This window comes from Adiantum capillus-veneris, chromosome 10 (assembly GCF_014529385.1).
Source record: "Adiantum capillus-veneris isolate H3 chromosome 10, ASM1452938v2, whole genome shotgun sequence".
NCBI lineage: Eukaryota > Viridiplantae > Streptophyta > Polypodiopsida > Polypodiales > Pteridaceae > Adiantum > Adiantum capillus-veneris.
In genome coordinates this window covers 145,777,281-145,797,290 of record NC_140940.1, presented here as the reverse complement: position 1 = coordinate 145,797,290, position 20,010 = coordinate 145,777,281, and the positions used below count along the sequence as shown (strand labels likewise).

The 20,010-nt window shown below is 42.5% G+C and overlaps 1 protein-coding gene across 2 annotated transcripts in view; it reads left to right on the top strand.

The window, feature by feature from the left end:
- Positions 1-19,628, top strand: part of TPC1 (two-pore channel 1) — a 117,219-nt gene extending 97,591 nt beyond the window's left edge. The window contains exons 15-28 of one of the 2 annotated variants that reach the window (XM_086522163.1): positions 7,254-7,311; positions 8,895-9,002; positions 10,185-10,248; positions 10,341-10,509; positions 10,583-10,647; positions 10,724-10,814; positions 10,926-11,012; positions 11,103-11,189; positions 11,411-11,448; positions 19,006-19,021; positions 19,082-19,107; positions 19,224-19,323; positions 19,409-19,470; positions 19,547-19,628. In XM_086522163.1, coding sequence (XP_086378289.1) covers positions 7,254-7,311; positions 8,895-9,002; positions 10,185-10,248; positions 10,341-10,509; positions 10,583-10,647; positions 10,724-10,814; positions 10,926-11,012; positions 11,103-11,189; positions 11,411-11,448; positions 19,006-19,021; positions 19,082-19,107; positions 19,224-19,323; positions 19,409-19,470; positions 19,547-19,613 — 1,038 coding nt within the window. In that variant the 3' untranslated portion in view covers positions 19,614-19,628. Of the gene's footprint in view, positions 1-7,253; positions 7,312-8,894; positions 9,003-10,184; positions 10,249-10,340; positions 10,510-10,582; positions 10,648-10,723; positions 10,815-10,925; positions 11,013-11,102; positions 11,190-11,410; positions 11,449-19,005; positions 19,108-19,223; positions 19,471-19,546 lie in introns of those variants that run through there. The other variant, XM_086522162.1, reaches the window with a different exon arrangement.
- The last annotated feature ends 382 nt before the right edge of the window (positions 19,629-20,010 follow it).

Below are 20,010 nucleotides of genomic sequence, written 5' to 3'. Positions count from 1 at the left end.
CAGTCGTGGAAAGGATTGGTGAAATTGTTGCCCAATCAAACATTATGTGAATATGTAACAATCTTGGACACCCCAAGTCTGGATTCTACCGCGACAGCGGAGATTCACTTTAAAACAGTTCACAAAAAATTACACAGTCCGGCGTAGTTCCGTGCCAAGAGGTATTGGCCCAAAGACCGCTGTCCCTTTCAGTATTTCTTTTTATATTTATATGTGAGCAAAGTACAAGGGAGTCCGTTGGATCTCACCCTCAGACTCTGCGTCCAGATGCTCCGAGTAATGAGAGCCCAACAGACTTATTTATTCTTACAAGGGATGTCCCAAAAGCAGAGCCCTAAAAGCTTTAAAAATTTAAAAGCAAACTTCTCCAAAAAGAAGCCAACGCTAATTTAGCCAAAAAGAGTAGCGCAATTTCCAGAAATCCGTACAGTGCCACGTCAGCATGTCAGCGGAAATTGCGGAGGTCCGTATTGCTTGCCACGTCAACCTGTCAACGCATTTTCCAGCGGGTTTTCTGTTGGCCTGCTGCCACGTCAGCCTGTCAACGCATTTCACGGGAGTCTGCAGGCTGTGTGTGTCTCTGGGGGCCTGCCACATCACCAGTTTGTGACAGAATACTTCTCACATTGGCGTCCGATCAATGCTTATGCCGGTCATTTACAAATTGTTGTCAAAAATGATAGCTGCACGCATTAAAGATCATTTGTTCTCTGGCATACATCCAACTCAGTATGGATTTATCCCTTGTCGGCAAATTATGGATAATATTGCTAAGGCTTTCATTGGAATTGAGTATGCAAAATATACTTGACAAGTTGTACTTATCATGCAGGTTGATATAGAAAAAGCATTTGACACTGTTCATTGGAATTGAGTATGCAAAATATACAGTGGACAAGTTGTACTTATCATGCAGGTTGATATAGAGAAAGCATTTGACACTGTTCATTGGGACTTCATTGCTCATATCCTGATGGCTTTGGGCTTTGGGTCCATAATGTGTCGATGGTCTATTTTCTTTATAAGCTAGTCAATTTGTTGGAATTCTTGATGGTGAGCTGACTCGGTTATGGGATCTTAGTAGATTGGTCAGGCAAGGATGCCCTTTTGAGTGCTATGTTGTATGCTATTGCTACACATCCTCTGTTGTTGTATTTGGACTCCTTAACGGCATCTAGCCATTTACATGGATTGGAACTGTGTCGTCTCATGATCATTTTGTGGCGCAAGTGTATGCGGATGACTCCATGTTTTGGCCTAGAATTTGACCAGAGGATGTTCGATGTATCATGGAAGCACTACATGTTTATGGGTTGGTTGCAGTTCTGCAAGTGAATTTTCGAAAATCTAGATTGTTACTGTTGCATCAAATGGATTGGCACTCTGTGTTATGGCCAGGTGAGATAGTGAAGCCTGATCAAATTGTGAGACATCTTGGATATCTTCTGGCTTCGTCAGTTAACAACGCAAAATATTGTATTGGGTTGATAATAAATTGAGGCTAAATTACACTATTGGAAATTGTGTACTTGGCCCCTACATGTAAGACTTAAAATAGTATAGTCCATCTTGGTGGCATACATGCAATTTTTCCTACCAATGTTGCATTGGCTACCCAATCATCTTCGGGCCTTCATGTCTCGGATTCTAGAGTACTCTTGGTCTACTTCCTCCTAGAAAAAGGGCCTACGTTTGCTCGCGATGGATATGTTGTGTACTCCAAAGCATTGTGGTGGTCTGAATATTCTGCATTAGTGTTCTCATGTTACATCAAGAAAGGCTACTTTGTTGTTGGTGCTGGTTGAGTAAAAGCAGCCCTGGATACAGATTTTTCCGTTTCTGTGCTCTCGTGCGGTTTCTACACCAATTTTTGGCCAATCACAGCCGTTGTATTGGGATGTGGTTTTTGGTAAGTTTGAAGCCACAATACCTGGATGCCCCTTTGCTTCCAGTCTTGTAGTGGATTGGAAATTGGTCACACGGGAATTGTTGTGGCATGGTAGAGATGACGCCTGTGGAAACTCACTTCGATTGGAGAGTTTACATTGGAGTCAAGTTTTTTATCAAACTCTTGTTCAACGTTCTCCTAGACAGGCTTATTTTCTCTCCCAGAAATGTATTGACAGGATAGCTGTTGTGATGGACGCTGACGGAGAGGTGCTCTCGTTTAGACATGTTGCTCTTGCCTATGGTCTTGGGATGCACTACAAACGCATGTGGGACACCATTAAGGATCTAGTTAGCTCAATATCTCCCGTTCCACCGCTGGTTGCGGAGAATTGAATTTGTGATTGGCTCTGCGCTGGTTCTTTGATCCGTTTGATATTTGCAAAGAAAGTGTATTGTCATTTGCAGTCATCTTCTTGGATTATGAACAAAGGTGTTACATGGTGGCGGAGTAAAGTTATGAAAGTGTGGCATGCTAAGCTGCCTCTGAAGGAGCGAATGTTTATGTGGAGATGCATCGTTGGGGTTCTCCCGAGTGGCAAATTTTTGCGATCCAGAAGATTGTCGTCTTCGCGATGTGTTCGCTGTGGTGCAACCATTGATAATATTCCACATTTATTGTGGTCTTGTTCTCGTATGCAACAATTTGCGGATTGCATCTCTACAACTCTTCGCACGCGTTTCCTTGGCATGCATTTCAGTAGATCTTTCTGGATCTTTGGAGTGCTCCCGCCATTGCTTCGGCTATATGCATACTTTTTCGGTTGGGCTAGATTCTGGGGGCTATGGAGTGTGTGGAGAGCATGTAATTTCCTCATGTTTCAGCAGATTCAAGTGGAGCATGTTTCCTTCTTCAAGACATCTCTCCGAGAGTCTCTTTAAGTTGCCTATGACTTGGACGAGCTTCTCGCTAGTCATTACGAGCTCTACTTTGACTGTTTCTGATTTCTTGTTTGCAATATTTTCTATGGGTTTTCTTCGTCTTGAAGTTTCCCATTGGTAATTCAATATGACATTACTATAAAAAAAGTGTGTGTGTGTGTGTGTGGGTGTGTGTGTCCTTAGCACTTCTGCTCCTCACAATGGAGGGTTAAAGAATGGATGCCCATTACTAAGGCCCCTTTCACATACGATCGAAGTTTGTGGTGTGGAATGCCATGGTTGGGTCCCCTTAGCTCTTTGTTGAGTACTTGTCATGACTTGATTGGCCATGTTGAGTGGAGAATGGAAGTTTGATTGATTGAGGCTATGGCAACTCTTCATGCGGACCATCTCACCTCAACGGTAAGACATATCTACTTGACATGGGCCTAAGTGACCCAAGACCTTAGATTAGAATATATGGATATCCAAAAGACAAGTTGAGCATGCATTAGGTAATAAGATACACAAAATCTAGGATGCTCTTAAAGTTTTTGTGTTTAGAAATCTTAGAACTAGCATGCATGGATAACTAGAAAAGACGGAAAGTATTCTTGTAATTGCAAACAATTTGATATATTTAGTTTTGAAATCAAGTTTTAAAGGATCTTTATTGTGGGTGCTTGTCAAGAAATGAATAGTTGCAAGGTGGAAGGTATGAGACATAAAGTATCTTAGAATTAGTATGCACAGATAACTAGGGGAAGTATGCATACAATTGCATGTGGTTGGATAGCAAGAGTATATTGAACTAAACTTTCAAGGATTTGCATTGTGCAGTGCTTGTTCCATGACTACTCATTTGTGCAAAAAACTTATCATGGTGTCTTTGGGCCCACGTTGTCTACATTTCCAACGGCCTCAAACCTTTGTTTACGCTCTTATAGCCATCTTTCATGAGAACCCTTGCTATCAGTACTCCCTTTAAATAGCTAGAATCTAAGGCCCTCTTTGTTTAGAATAGTAGGGCTAAAGGGATGGGAACTAGTGGTGCCAAAAATTGCAAAAATGGCATTGCAAGTTAAGCTAAGTATGTAACTTAAAAAATAGCCTATCAATAATTAAGAAAAGGAGAAAATTCTTTTTAGCATTCTCTTGAGCTTTTGCATCAACATCACACTTACTCTATCAAATCAACAGCTTTATCAATACGATTTTAGAGTAAGTTTTGGACATCTATGAAACCCTGGCCTCGTCTTAATCGATGTCCATCATCGTGTGAGTAAGCAGTGAGCATTGGCGGGCAGGTTCGTTTGTGACAACAAGCCACATGTCTCTAGGCTTGGTGTCACGTGACACATCCAACCTTATGTGTCCGTGGACAAGCGAAAGCATGATCAGGGTTCAGTTCAGTCAAGTCAGTCTAGAATAGGAAGTGATCTGGCACTTTTGTGAGTCTGTTCGCAGACCGTGCATGCCCAGACACTTAGATTAGATGCATATCCTCTAGTTGCACATAGCATGACCATCAGATTCCAGTCAGATCCCATCAGTAGCATTTTTACAATGCATAGGCCTATTTTCCCTATTTTTGACATTTTTCACTTATTATTTTTAAGTGACTTTTGTTGGAAAGTAGGTAGGGCAATTTTGCTAAGTTTGTATAAATAAAAACCTAGCGCTAGCACTTTCTGGCAGAAGAGGCAGCAAGAGCACATGCTCAACAGGCAACTTCTCAACAGAACCCCAAAGAGGCCTTGCGTTTTTGCTCCACAGCATCAACCTAGCGTTTTGGACCAAATCAGCCAGTGTTTTTGGATCTTGCAGATTTGTGGCGATAGCAAGAAGCAGATCAGCCCTAGCGTTAGCAGATTTCCACAGCAGGACAATTTTCAGCCCTAGCGTTTTTGCATCTGTAAGACAACTCAGCGTTTTTGCAGATCTTCGCGATGGAACCTTATTAAGCATCAGCATTTTCAGTTTTCAGCAGTCAGTACCCGCAGTAGAACCCCCGAACCTCGCAGATCTCACGTTCCCGCAGCAGTTCCTCGTTGCACGGTCAGTTTCCGCAAGGTTTATTGTTTCAGCCCGGAAAACGCAGATTTCAGCATTTGCGTTTTCAGCGCGTCGTCGTCACATCGTCGTCATCGATATAGAGTCAGAATTCAGCAGATAAAGATTTGCAGATTTCTGCCATTAGCATTTTCAGATTTCAGCCCGTCTCGTCGTTGACATCGTCGGCAAGTCCAAGCATTGTAGAGATTTGTGCAATTGCCTTCGGAGGAGGGTTTTACAACGTCTTTGGTGTCGTATTCTCTTCTCTATCTCTCAGTCTCATGCACTCCATTCACAGTGTCCATTCACTTTGTTTGTGTTCATTGCACTCCCTTCCGTAAGTAAAAGGAACCTTGAGCACAGTTCGGAGCACTCATCTTGAGCAAAGTTCAACATTCATTCCGCTGCACATTACACTTGGTTACCTCTTGGACATCGTAGGGAGACTAATGAGAGGTTTGGCTGCCCAGATGAATCTCCTATCTTATATGGCTGATTACCTGTGGTGGTTTTCTAGGTTTTCGGCGCATGCATAGAGCAATTGGGCCATGACCCCATTAGCCTCTAATGTACAACAATTTGACAACCTGAATCTATTAGGTATGCCTTGTGGCATAGTTTTTCCGGATGCGTCGAATTGGGCAACCATACTCCCGAACTGGTCCCAGTCCTATTGACGCATGATTGGGTTTTTCGGACTTCATTGTCTTAGGGCTTCATTTTTTTGGACTTCTCACTTTGTTCTTTGCCTAGATTCTAAAGATTTCTGTGGTGTTTCACTCCATTGTATGGTTTTGTGCACCCTTGTATTCTTTTAAGTGTCATATATAGGCTGTTTTTAGTGTGCTGTATGGTATCTTACATATGGAATCCGCAGGGGGTCTGATGTACTTATTCCGTACTTCCGAACCCATCCGAGTCCGACGTATGGAGAAACTATGCCTTGTGGAGTTTCCCTCAGGCTCATATTGTATGGAGACCTGTCCTCTCCATGAGTGTTTTGGATATTGGCTATGTTTCTTGCAGCACAGTCAGCTGTCTGCATTTGCTGAAGTAGTTTCTTGGTTGTTGTTTTTGTTCTTCTCCTTGTTCCCTTGGTCTTCTCTAATAGCTTCAAATAAAATGTGATTGCATCATTATAATGAACGGAACTTTCTCTTGTAATAGTTCCGGTTGATCGTCTTTCCTTTTGTTGTGCCTCGATAATGTTCTTCACAATGGCGAGGATAACACAAGGCATGGTGTGGATAATACCGAGTTGATGATGATACGAGAGGAGTCACAGTGACAAGGCTTGTAAATGCAAAAGGAAGCGAGTCATCGTGGTGAAGAAGCGTGTCGTCTAGAGGAGACTGAGCCAAAGGAAAGGCAAGGAGCAGCAGCAACTTTTGGCAAGGGAAGAAGAGTGGGAAGCAAGGCAGCTGGCTATGCAGGTAGACAAAGAGGCTCAATACTTGGCAGTCAAGCAAGCACAATTGCCAGCCAAGGCTGAGGTGTGATGTCTGGACATGAAGCTATGAGCAACCTCATCACTACTATTGCTTTTCAACCATAATACATATACTTCTCCTTTTGCAATAGACTACGAGTGGTCCTTTTTTGATGAGGTATCCATATGGCTATGGCTAACAACCGCACAAGGAATACCTCAATAGGTAAGAGGTGGTAATAGCCTTCACTCCCAGGCACTATCTACCCTCTCGTAGGTGTACTGTGACGGCAACAATTCAGTGTTTTCTTTTTCCTGCTCTTAAGATATGCTGTTTCACCCTGAAGGGCATTTCCTTGAGTTAGAGAAATGGTTCTGGGAATACGCTGAAAGCACACACTTCAATTGCACAAGAAAAATTCTGTGGGTTATGACTAGTGCAATATCGTGTGCTCTGATACCCTGTTGAATGCAGCGGTTGATAAAATGTGATACAGAATCAGTCTCACACTAACTTAAAACCCCTTATTGCTTGGTTGCTAAGTTGTTGTTGTCAAAGGGAGATGATTAAGTATCACATGAAAGGAGTAGCAATTCACTGAAAGAAAACATAATTATGAAAAATGAAAACATTTGTGTTGCAAGTAGTCATGGGAGGACTTTGAGTACTTTTACTTTTTGACTCTGTGAGTTTACATGATCATCTTGAAGCGGTTAATAGTACATATCACCTCTAGAATGGTTTTTAATTTGCCATTATCTTGAGGACGTTGAAGGGCAGTCTGTCGGGTCTTTTATGTATTACTTACATAAATTTGTACTTATTCACTCCTTTCTCCCTTTGTTACTTTCTGCTTTGCAGCAGTTAATCAGTTTGCTAAACTCTAATCATTTCTTGTGTCACTGTTTTGCATTTCATTTAGCGGATGATCAATTTTGACTCTTTAATCTTTTGGTGCAGCTTGATTTGGAGAACAACTCTGGACAAGAATTGTGGCAGGATATTGAGTTTGTTTTTGGTAAGTCTACTACCTTACTAAAAAATTACACATGATGCAGTTTCTGCTTATTTTATAATGTCTTTGAGTGATACGGCTACTATATGTTTATGTATGTCTTGAATTAGACCTAAAGGGAGTGAAGTTTTTTGTGGGTCAAGACTCTCAAAATAAAGTCTGAGATGATAATTGGCTGTCTGTTTTCCCTTATGCATGTGGATTTTTTACTGCTATGTGACAGTGTAGACTGCTGTCCCTATTTTGTGAAAACACAGGGCATCATTAATCATACCAAGAGAGGATCTATGCTCACAAAATGGCAGGCCATAGGTGGTTAATACAAGGATAGCCTCAATGGAACCATAGTAGAAAGTCAATAAATCCAAAGATACGTGGTTAATACAGTGAAAAAAACACATAGCCCCAATGGAATTGTAGTAGAAGGTCAAAAACCAGGTCCATGGATATAAATGAAATGAAATATTATATTAACGTCTTTGAAAGGCCAAAATGAACTATGAGACCAAAAGTTACAACCACATCAGATGTGATACTGTCATCTGAGATAAAGCATAAAAGGACACATCCTAGACCCTAAAACCTAAAAAAGATCCTGGGGATTGGGTCTTGTAGGTGTACAGCAAGTGCCTTGGCAACCGGCAAACAATGGAAGATGAGATGGTTTCAATGGGCTTGTAAAAAATAGGCACGCAACACGATTCAATGAATATAGGTACCACCTGCAAGGCAAATGGTCCAAACTTGAAAGCAGGCTAGCTTCAAGACTAGCAAAACTGACATTTCCAAGAGATACATGACTAAACAACATCCTCTGAGGATGAGAGAGGAGCAGCCACCAGGTGATTCAACATGTGGCTTGTAGAAACTGAGCCACTGCTATTTCAGTTTTTACTGAAAACAGTCAGCCTCGAACTTTCTTTGAAGGCATCTTAGGAAGTTGTAGACCAATTTTTTTTTGCAGAGTGCGTGTGTACGAGGTGTGTCGATGCTGATCTGAAGCACGCGCTGCCAGCAACAGCCCAAGGTCACTTTTTTGCAGAGTGCGTGTGTAAGAGGTGTGTCGAGGCTGATCTGAAGCAAGTGCTGCGAGCAAGAGCCCAAGGTCACTTTTGGCTCCAGCAGCTCTGTGCTCAAAAGCATCAATACAGCTCCTCGAGCCTAGGAAAGTCCTAATGCTGATGAAAAAGCCAACACTAGTGATCTAATGATAGAAACGAAGAGAGAGTGGAGAGTGAGAAAATGTCTATGATGTTGTAGAGACCAAAGAGAATCATTCAAATGTCATATGACTCAACAAAAACATCAGTCATAAGCTGGCTGTATGTGGATGTTCATTATGTGTGTACAAACCTTTTGTGGATACTCAATGCCTGGAATTCTGGAGCTAGTTTTGCATGTATGCAATAAGTTGTTTGTGATCTTTTTCTTGTTTCAACCTGGCCAGTTTGGGTTAGTCAACAAAACCACCAACAGCTTTCACCAAATTTGTTTATGTAATTTATTTCGCAGCCCTCTTGAGAGAGAGGATTTTCTTTGATTTGTATAGAAGACACTTCCTAGTAGGTTGCTTCATTTTGATGCAGGTTGGGTTTATGTGGTGGAGATGCTTCTCAAAATATATGCTGTTGGGTTTTTTACATATTGGCGAGATGGCTTGAACAAATTCGATTTTTGCATAACCTGCATAATAGGTAAGCTGTCATTAAATTCACATTTCTTTAATGTTTATTCAGGGTTTTACATTTATTCACATGCCTGGTCACACACGTACTTGTCTATGTAGGCATTTTTTGTAGACATATAAAGCCATCCTTTTAGATTTTCCAGTTGACCCCGTTACTCCATCTCTACCCCAGTTGGCCAGTCGTGCTGTGGTATGCCAATAACGGGTTTACAAAATGTTTTCCAAACAATATTTTCTTTGGAGTTTAAGCAGCAAGTTTCAGGCCTTGCCAGAAAGAAGAAAAGAGGAGAACGGAGAGGGGGATTTTGCAAATATGCTCCCAACAGCAGAAAACTTCCTATTTAACTCTTCAATTATTAAGCATATATTTGGATCCTTGCAATGCTACAGATTGACGAAACTTGCTGATATATTATACGTGTGAATGAGATAGTCCTCTATGATTTTCTAAGGAGTGGCTTCAGAGATTAAATTTTTAATGGTGGAGTGTTCCATTAGAAGTGGATATGCATCTCTTCTACCGAGGCTGATGCTACTGCAGACATTGTGTTTTTATACTCGTCCGGTCACTACGGGTTTTGTACACAGAGTTGGTAGCTTGCCATGAGCCACTTGGCTGGAGTCTAGGGCCCATGTTTAGATAGAACATTGGGTAGGGTGGTGCATTTATGCATGATTTTTGGACAGGCCAGTTTTCACAAAAGCATTTAGGGAAGATATGGAGGACCACTCTTCTCCAGGGAAGATGGAACAGAGGAGAGAGCACCTCATTGATGCTTCGTTCACATGTCTGATTTTTGGGAAGATGTGGAATTGGTATCCAAGATGGACTATGCATTGCTTCAGTTCCTCCTATCTCCCATTTCCACCATTCAATGTATTGCATACTCTCTTTCTTGGGACTATTGCACTGTTGCGGCAACAAAGAACAACTTCCACCAATCTGGATTGTAAATTGCAGCAGAAACCAACCTTTAAGCAGGGACTTTTTGGGCACACGCTCACACATGTTGGTTGGACACATACGCACACTAGTCCCTTGCGCCTAATCATACCCGAAAAGGGGTTCTCTCAATGATTGGCTGAATGAGTTTGTTCCCCAAATTGGCCTCAGCATTTGAAATCTATTAACACCATTTTGTTTGGTTGTTTAAACTTTTCTTCTCGTTTTATTGTTTTTGTTTTCCAGTAATCGGAGAGACATTAACATTTGCACTCCCAAACACAGTCCCGATAATCTCGAATGAAGAATGGTAAATTACCTTATTGAGACATTGCTTTACGAAGATGTTTTAAGGATAAATGTCTGAGCTAACATCATCTAAAACCTGCCCACTAAATGCAGGATTCGTTACCTACTTATAGCCAGACTCCTCCGCCTTATACGGCTCCTTTTACATGTTCAGCGCTACAGAGTTATCATCAGCACTTTCCTTAAACTGATTCCTCGCTTGACCCCATACCTGGGAATGATTTTCTGCTTAATGTGTATCTACTGCTCGATTGGAGTCCAGGTACACAATATGACATTCAAATAAAAGATGACCTCAATCAATTTTTAATACTAACTTTGGCTCATCCTTCCAGTTGTTTGGTGGACTAGTCAGCAATTACAATGAGACTTTGGAGGCAACTGATTTGTATGAAAATGAGTATCCTTACAATAATTTAGTTTGGTTCACTTGAAGATTCCCGCAATTCTATACCAAATACCTTGACTGATCAAAGCTATCTGGTGCACAATTTTAATGACTTTCCCACTGGGATGGTGACACTGTTTAACCTTCTAGTCATGGGAAATTGGCAAGTATGGCTAGAGGTATATTTTTACAGTCATATCAAGCATTAAATGTTGTTCTATAGATCAGTTTTCTTTACTAGAGCATTTTGTTTCATAAAATTAAAATTTGAAGAATCTTGTTTTGTGCAGAGCTATGTCACACTTACAGGAACATGGTGGACATCAATTTACTTTCTTAGTTTCTATGCATTTGCCATTCTCTTCCTTCTGAACTTGGTAGAGTAGTGTTGTCTTCTCTTAAACTGTCAAACCTCTATTTCACTGGTTAAGTGGCTGTTATTTTTGACAATGACTTCTTAATCGCAGGTGATTGCATTTGTATTAGAGGCTTTCTTTGCAGAGATGGAACTAAGTAGCTCCTCAGTAGATATGGGAGAGTCTCACTCTTTGGAGGTATTTTCACAGCTCATCTGCTGACAAATGTCTTTCCATAAATGTGTATAAGTGACATATTTCTGTTCATACTATTTCTAAGGCCGTGCTTTGATTATGGAAAAGGAGATTTTATCATAAAAAGCACTGACAACCGAAGAGAATTTTTTTCCTTTATGATAGTCTCGGGAACACTAAATTTTTAGGTTTGGTTCATAATTGATTTGCAATTGCTTGTGCAGTTGGGAAGGCAAAAGGATCTTCTAGAGAAAGCTCGACGGTAAGTGATCTCTTTCTCTCTCAGTTTTACTTTTTGGTCTCGACTGGGCATTAGTAATTTTTCCTTTTTTCTTTCTTTTTTTCACTTTCAAGATAAAGAATCTTCTATCAATTAAACATCTTGAGGGCACAGACCCCGAGATAAATGTATATCTGATAACGATAGAGGTGTAATCCCAAAAGACCATACAACATTCGCCAAGATGACTTGGATTTCCTTCCAACGTGAAGCCATAATTGGTAGAGTGGGGTCACTTGAGAGAGCTCACTGCACTATGAGGATGAAACAGGGATCTGCACATTCTTCCACACTTTTTGGCCTTTATATCAATGAGATTCTTGATTACATTGATGGAAGAGGAGACCTAGAGACTCAACTAGGCCTCATAAGGACTCCTCTCTTACTATATGTGGATGAAATTGTATTGATAACTGATTCCCCACAAGCTTGTAGACACACTTGAGGTGTTATGCTTAGAAACACTTAAACATGGTTTCTGAGTTAACCTAAGGTGATGGTGTTCGATATTACTTTAGTTGAGGAGGAGGTTGACACTTAAGCTTCTCTATGGACAAGATACAATGGACTCTACGGGATTATGTGTGTGTGTGTGTGTGTGTGTGTGTGTGTGTGTGTGTGTGTGTGTGTGGCGGGCAATGGGTAGACTTCCTCCTTAAACACCATGCAGTTTGAGGCGTTTACTTGGTGCCAGAGGATTCTATGAAGTTTTGCTAGCAGATACTGATGCCTGTAATACGTTGCTTGAGTTGTCTCCTTTGTTTTTTGATACTCAGATGACACATGTATTGCCATGGGCCCTTACCAAGGACTATCAAAACCTAATCCGTCATAATTGACGGGTATGGGTGGAAATCCTTAATTTTCCACGCACTTGGCGCCACTTTCTTCCTATGCTCGCCTCTCATTTGGGAAAAGTGATTTGTCCTCCCAAACTTGATGCCAATACAATTGCTTTTGTGTGCTTTGGGATATGGATGTTTCCACCCCTGAAGGTATTACTGTCAATTCAAGGGACCCCTTTAGCTTGCGGTTTCTATTGAGAGAGAAGTCCCTAATCCTAGATCTGCTGTTGTTGCGGCTTCTGTGTTGCCTAATGCTTTACATGTGGATAAAGGCAAGGTAAAACCTGCTACTTCCCCAAATCCTCTGGGTAAAGGAAAGTTTGTATCTACTCCTGAAACCAAAAACAAGGGATAAGGTGGTGCACTCCTAAAGAGATGTTGTGGTTCATGGGACTACTTAATCACCCACAGGCTTTGTTGCCTCTGAGACAGGCATGCAGAATAATGTGGTTGAGTCGCGGCTGTTCATGTTGATGGGCTTATGGGCACGTCAACTTAGTCCCTTCCTTACTTTGCCTGTGTACATATCTCTTGGATTCATAGTTGTTTTAAATGCATTTCATATGATGTGCGTGGGTTATGTAACCCTGATAAGTGGAGATTAACCCGGCACTATGTACATACATGTAAGGCAGACATTGTGGTTTTGCAAGAGCATAATCAACATGAATATGCTGGGCAATGCTCGTATTTTGTGGGATACTGGATAGCATATGCTATTGTGTGTGTGTGGTTTGTTGTCTGAAAGTTAATCGACGGCCCTTTGTCGGGCCCCGGGTATGTCTACAGCATAATGATAAACAAAAATTGGACAAATGGAGGACTTGTGCTCTCCATCGAGCGTTTGTGGACAAGGGATGTGCCTCAAATTTGTTTTTTAAGCACTTGCATCATTTAAGGGCTTCGCAAACTATTAAGCAGGTTATGCTTCGACCAGGAGCGTGGACAGCCTCGAAATGTGAGTTTGCAGATGCCATGGTGTCCCATTTTAGGAATGTTTTTGCCCCCTTCCCCCCCCCCCGGCGGCATCCGCTGAAGTTCTTCATGCACGCCAACTTTTGTTATCTACAGTGCATTCAATTCTCTTGCCTCGAGATGCTTTGGCCATAGAGGCGGAAGTTACAGAAAATGAATTGCACTCAGCATTGCTTGCTCTCGGAAGATTGCGTTTGCCTGGTTGGGATGGACTCACTGTGGAATTTTTTCTCTCCTTTTGGAAGCCTCTAAAAGAACCTTTGTTGTACATGATGAATGTTGCGTGGGCGAAACAGAATTCACTTTGTGAGCAGTTCTCGCATTGGTGGCCGATTACTCTTATGCCGGTTATATATAAAATCTTGGCCAAAATGATTGTGAACTATATTAAGGAACCACTTGTGGCAGATATCCATTCCGCCCAGTATGGCTTCATTCTTCGTCGCCAGATCTTGGATAATCTGGCTAATGTATTGATTGGAATGGAATATGGGAAGTATACCTAGCAGGATGTCCTCATAATGCAGGTAGACATTGAAAAGGCCTTCGATACGGTACAATGGGATTTCATTGCCACTACAATGCGGGCCCTTGGATTTGGTCCAAAGTTGGTCAATGTCGTGTACTTGTATGCTCATAGTATGTCTTTAGGTCTTCTTGATAGGGAGCTGACAGAACCTTGGCCTCTTGGATGCTCTGTTAGACAGGGTTGCCCGCTCAACGCCTTGTTGTATGCCATGGCCACTCACCCCTTGTTACTGTATTTGGATCACTTGACTTCACTCGGTCGTCTTCACGGGTTGAAATTACTCAATGGGGAAGATTTCACAGGGCAGGCATATGTTGATGATTCGTTGTTCATGCCCCGCAATAACCAAGATGACGTGCAAGAGATTATGCAGGCATTGGATACATTTGGCCTCGCAGCAAGCCTTAAGGTTAACTTTCGGAAATCCAAACTCTTGCCTCTTGGTGTTTGGAGCTCTTCGCCTCGAATAGACAGCTGCAAACCACGTAGACCGCCTCCTGCGATGTTAGAAATCGGCTCATCGCCTCAACGTAGAAGAGAAATTGGAAGGGGGCAAGAGGGCAGCCTTGGCGAACCGAACGTGAGAGCAAAAACCGCTCCCCTCTCTCCCCTGCCAAAAGCACCTGACTATGTGCCCGTCTGTAAAGAGCTGACACTCCCCCGATCCATGCATCTGAGAACCCCATTTGCCATAAAATGCCCTCAAGAAAGTCCCAATCAACTCTGTTGTACGCCTTCTTAAAGTTGGGGAGTATCACAAGATTCTCTCCCTCTGACACAAGCTAATGCTGGCGCCTCCCAGAAGGTGAAGATGTTGTCAAGGATACTGCTCTCCCTGACAAAACCAGTATGTGTCTCATGGATAAGGCTCTCCAAAAGCGGGTGAAGAGCACACCGTAACCCATGAGAAAGATGTGATTCCATATAGCTGGGTCGAATCGAAAACCCATTCTGTGTGAGTTGGAGAAATAGAAAGCCATCTTCGTACCCAACTCATGTGTCGGTTCTATCCATATCCTCCTGGTGTCCAACTGGTTCAAGTCTTGGTGAATGAGTCTAGTAATCTCCACCCGTCTAAGAGACAACGATGGTGCATCCAGGGGTATTGGAAGGGGGGTAAAGTTGTCCATGCTGAAGCCATGTATCTGGAACCATGATGACATCTGTGCTTACCAGCATGATCTGTCCTCTTAGAGCTAAGTGTCTGGAGGACTCAAGGGCCAATCGGGCATATCTATCTCTCGTAGTAGGGCCAAAGCATGTATTGGTGGTATCAAAAAGGGGTGTCTTGGACACTCCTTTGGTAGCACTTTACAAGCCCCATCTTCATGTGTTACATGTAAAATAAACTAGTATGTTATATATCAATGGATATATTTTTTCATGTAGAATTTAGAAGTATAAAGTCTGACAAGTTTTGAGTTTTTTTGCAAAAAAATTTACCGGTCCCCACTTTTTTTTAAGGGTACCACCAAAACGCGCAAAAAGTGGTACCACCAATACATGCTTTTACCCAGTATCCCATAAGTTGTGCATGAAGGAGATTGATCTGGTAAGCGCCTCTATCGGGGGGGTGCTAACTCCACTCTAATGATCTCATGTGGTACGGAGGCCTTGGCTTTAATCAGCTAAGAGATCATAGATATCAGGGGCCTCTCCATACCTCTCCACCCATCCTCACCCACGGAGGGTCCCCAAACCTCAACCCCATAGAGCATAGCTAAAGCTACTTAGGTATCAAAGAGCCAAAGTTTTGTTCGTGGTTCTTGGAATTGAACCTGTGAACACATCCTCTCCAATCCTCCCAAGGCCGCATACGCTCGGGTCAGTCTAGTCTGTTGCTCTCTTCCAAGAAAATCTTGGCCCAGTGAAGACTACCCCAAGGTAACTGTATGCATTTGTGTACACCACATTCTCTTGACCATAGATGAGTGTAGGTGTTGATGTCTTGATCCACTACGGTGTGGTGTAAATACCCTCCCATGAGTCCGCTATCAACACAATATCATCAGCATAAAGCAACAATGGAGTCCATGTCCCTGCCAGCTGGGCACCTATGTCACCCTCTCTGTCAATATAATCAGAAACCTAATTTACATGCATACCATACAGAGTAGGGGACAATGGACATCCTTGTTTCATTCCAATGGTGGAGTGCACTAAATCAGATATCCCCTCTGGACTGCGTTCACTCTCATCTCCTACCATGTCAAATGCTTTTCGGAAATCCACAAAGCTACAGTAAATCCGTCTCCCATGTGTTCTCCCCTCCTCGATGATGACTTTGAGTGTCAGAATGTGGTCAAGAGTAGAGAAGCCTCTCCTGAAACCGGCCTGTCCCTCTGCCTGTACACCCCCCCTCTCTGCCCATTTGCTCAACTGCTGGTAAATAGATGCATACAACCATGCCAATGTGTTCCAGGCTCCGTAGGATCACCTGCCTTGAAGATAGGCACAATCGTAGACAGTCTCAAAGTCTCAGGTAGATCCTTACACATGACACGATTGAACAAGACTGCAGAAACCTCTGCCAACATATCTCTAGCATGTATAAAGTGCTCTGCTACTAGGCCATCATTATCATATGCCCTCTTGGTCTTCATCCTATCAATGGTCGTCTTTACCATTTCAGAGGTAAAGAAGGTACTTGTAGATGGACATGGCTCAGGAGGATCTGGAAGGGTTGTCTGTCCAGGGACCGTATATAAGGATGTTGCATACTGACCCCATACATCGGGAGAAGCGATCATTGAGGGAGGGGAGTGCTCACGAAAGAGACGCCATGCCTCTCCTTACTCTCTGCTCAAGATCAAACATCTAAGTTGTACTGTACTGAAAGGAGATTGAAATTGTCAAAAGAGCATGATCCACTGCTACACCCGCTGGTCTGGGTCGTATTGTGAAATCCTAAATGCAGGGGATGAAGCTCAACTATGCCATGATATAGTCTGCTATGACAGTCCGCTATGCTGGCGCCATGCCTATGTGGAAAGCAAGTAAAACGAGCTGCTGCGGGAAATTGTTGTAGGCCATTAAGTATGACCAATCCATGCGAGGCGCCCATTTCCATCAAATATCTCCCATACTCAGTATACTCCTCATTCTGTGAACGTCTGTCCAGCCCCATGTCACTGATATCTAGCTCTCCAGTATCTCGTCTGAAGTATCATAGAAAATTGTCTGATGATTTCTCGTGCGAGCATTGAAGTCCCCCAACAGAACGATGTCACCATCTCTGCAAAACTTCCATATGTCCTCATCTAGTGCAGAGAAAGGAGACTGTCCTCTAGGTGCGGCATACACTGATGTGCTGGGGGCAAAGTAACATATAGCAATGTATAAGAATCTGCCTGTCTCAACTCTCAATCTCACGTACATGTATCTGGCCGTATCATCTCTCGGAACAATGTGCACAAGCGGCTATAACTCCTCTCTGAATAGAACTCCTACTCCTCCTGACCCCTCTGCCCCTATGCTCTGATCTCGTCTTTGCTCGACAAGCTCCCTCCCACCTATATACAGTCATATGTGGCATAAGCTGTCCTAGTGCCTTGTGTGTCTTTGAGTAAAAGAGGATGTCTCTTCTCATGTAGTTGTCCTCAAAGGCCCCTACATCACGACAAAGTGACCCATTCTAGTTCCATGTTGCCATCTTTAGTGTGGTCCCACACGTCTTGCACCGTCATGCGGAGCATCGCTCCAATATCACCACCCTTCCATCTCGGTAAAAAGCAATCTTACCTTTTCTCTTGCCGATCTAATATCCGGCATTACCTCCTATATATGAGCAATGTGCGAGAGGGTGAGGTCATCTCCAAGAAAGATGCCCATCTTCTTAAGAGTTGGTCTCTTCTTCAAAAAGTCTTTCGCTTCCATGGAGGGGAAACGTAGGATAACTGCCCTTTCCTTCAGGGTTTCCCCATTCCTTCCATTTATCTTATTGCCCACTCTCCAAGCTCTTGTATCCGTCATCTCATTAACCCCCATCATAGTCATGGTTCTCTTATCTCTTCATCCACATTATCTTTGTATTTAAGGCCACAAATTCTTACATGTGAGGTACGCACCCGTCTCCTTCGCTCCTCTTCTAGTGTCAAGTTAATAATGGTGGGTGTGGGCGTTGTTTTCTTGATTTTTCCTTTCTTTGCAACCTTGATCCATTTCTTCGCCTCGTCCGCTTTCTGTTGAGTCTTTGATAACATCCACCCAAGAAGTCATCATTTCTTTGTGTTGCTCCTCCCCCTCTTTGATTGCTCGCACTTGCTCTTTGATCGTGTTGAGTTCTTCAGTAACTGAAGGCTGAAGCTCTTCGTCCACATTATCTTCGTTCTTTTACCTCTTCGTCCACATTATCTTTGTATTTAAGGCCACAAATTCTTACATGTGAGGTACGCACCCGTCTCCATTACTCCTCTTCTAGTGTCAAGTTAATAATGGTGGGTGTGGGCGTTGTTTTCTTGATTTTTCCTTTCTTGGCAACCTTGATCCATTTCTTCGCCTCGTCCGCTTTCTATTGAATCTTTGATAACATCCACCCAAGAAGTCATCATTTCTTTGTGTTGCTCCTCCCCCTCTTTGATGGCTCGCACTTGCTCTTTGATCGTGTTGAGTTCTTCAATAACTGAAGGCTGAAGCTCTTGGTCTTCGAGTGTGTGTATGGCTAGGAGGATTATTGCTACGACTCAGAGATTGGCATGGATCACCTCTCTAGGGAGAAAAAGTCTCTGTCTGCCAGACAAACGCAGTGATCAATTGCCTCTCTAGTCTAGACGTAGACACATAACCCTAAAAAAAAATTCATGTTAGACACCCACAATAAACTTGTAAGGCATTTGAATTTTCAATGAATAGAAAGAAACCATGTATATCTTCATGAATGACCGAGGGCACAATTGCCATGTACCAGTATGAACTCACCCATGTAACTCAACATCCTTGCATGAAAGCACATTTTAGCCTTAATATATGTCTTCAATGATAGGGAGTGGATGAACATCACTAATAAAAAGGTCCAAGGTTAAAGATCGCCAAAAATAACTACTGTGTTTCCTTCATTGTAGAGCATGTCTGTAAGTGTTGTATGGACTAAACCCTGATGACAACTATGGGGATTTTGTCTGAATAAAGTGAAGTTCAGTTTCTGATTTTCGTCTCTTTTGTTGGGATGTTTGTCATTATTTTGGGGGTCAGTGCAAGAAATGAAAATGTGGAGTCTCTCCTCAATCATATGCTGGGGGCACAGTTGGAGGACAAGACGGATTAGAAGGTACAAATGGTGAGACAAATTTCTAGGTAAGTGACTCCATTTCAAGGGGTGAGATTTTACCGCTTGTTCATAGAAAGTGACACAACAGTGTCGATGCATTTGTGTCTACCGATTTGCTAATTAGCCGTATATGACTGTGCAGATTCAGTGTAATTTCCCTTCAGGTGTCAGATTGTATGAAAATTTTGCAGAATCGTAGAGGAGTTTTAGCGATGTGTAGCTTGGGGTTTCTTTTCTTGAAGGTGATTCTTTTAACGATGGAATGTGATGTACAGAATGGGAACTGTGTCATTGATTTGTTGTAATGTAACTGGCATCTACAATCAGCTGCCTGTAGCAAAAGCATTGCTCTTCCTCGGGTCTGTATCATTGGAAGTAGAGTCTTTGATGTATCCACAACATTAGTAAGGTCTTCTTTGTGTGCTTCATCTGTACTCTTATGATAGTTGAAGGTTATTGAGCTAGGGTTACAGTTCCCCGTGCTCTATCAGAGCTACTGGTGGTGAACTACGGACTTGTCCAAGAGCATTGAATGGCAAAAATCACACTGTGATCTTTAGTAAATACCGTGAGCTTTGAAATGGGAATAGGTATTGACTTATTGGGGGCTAATAATTCACAGAACAGCGAAGTGTCTCATTCCATCTGTATTACACAAATATTGGGCAAATGAGAGTCATACAAGGAAGTTCCTAGAAGGTCGAAATGGCCCACAGGACCAGAGCAAGGAACAACTGATGATGATGTCTCTCACCCTAAATTGTTACCAAAATCAGGTGGTTTACTTTTCCTGGTGAAAGAAGAGAAGTAGGACTGTGTGTTCACGTTCGCACGTAGGGGATAACTTGTACATCCCCACAGATTTGAGTCCTCGCTTCCCACCCACGACACTAATTGGCACAAATTGAGTCGTTGCCTGCGGGACTTAA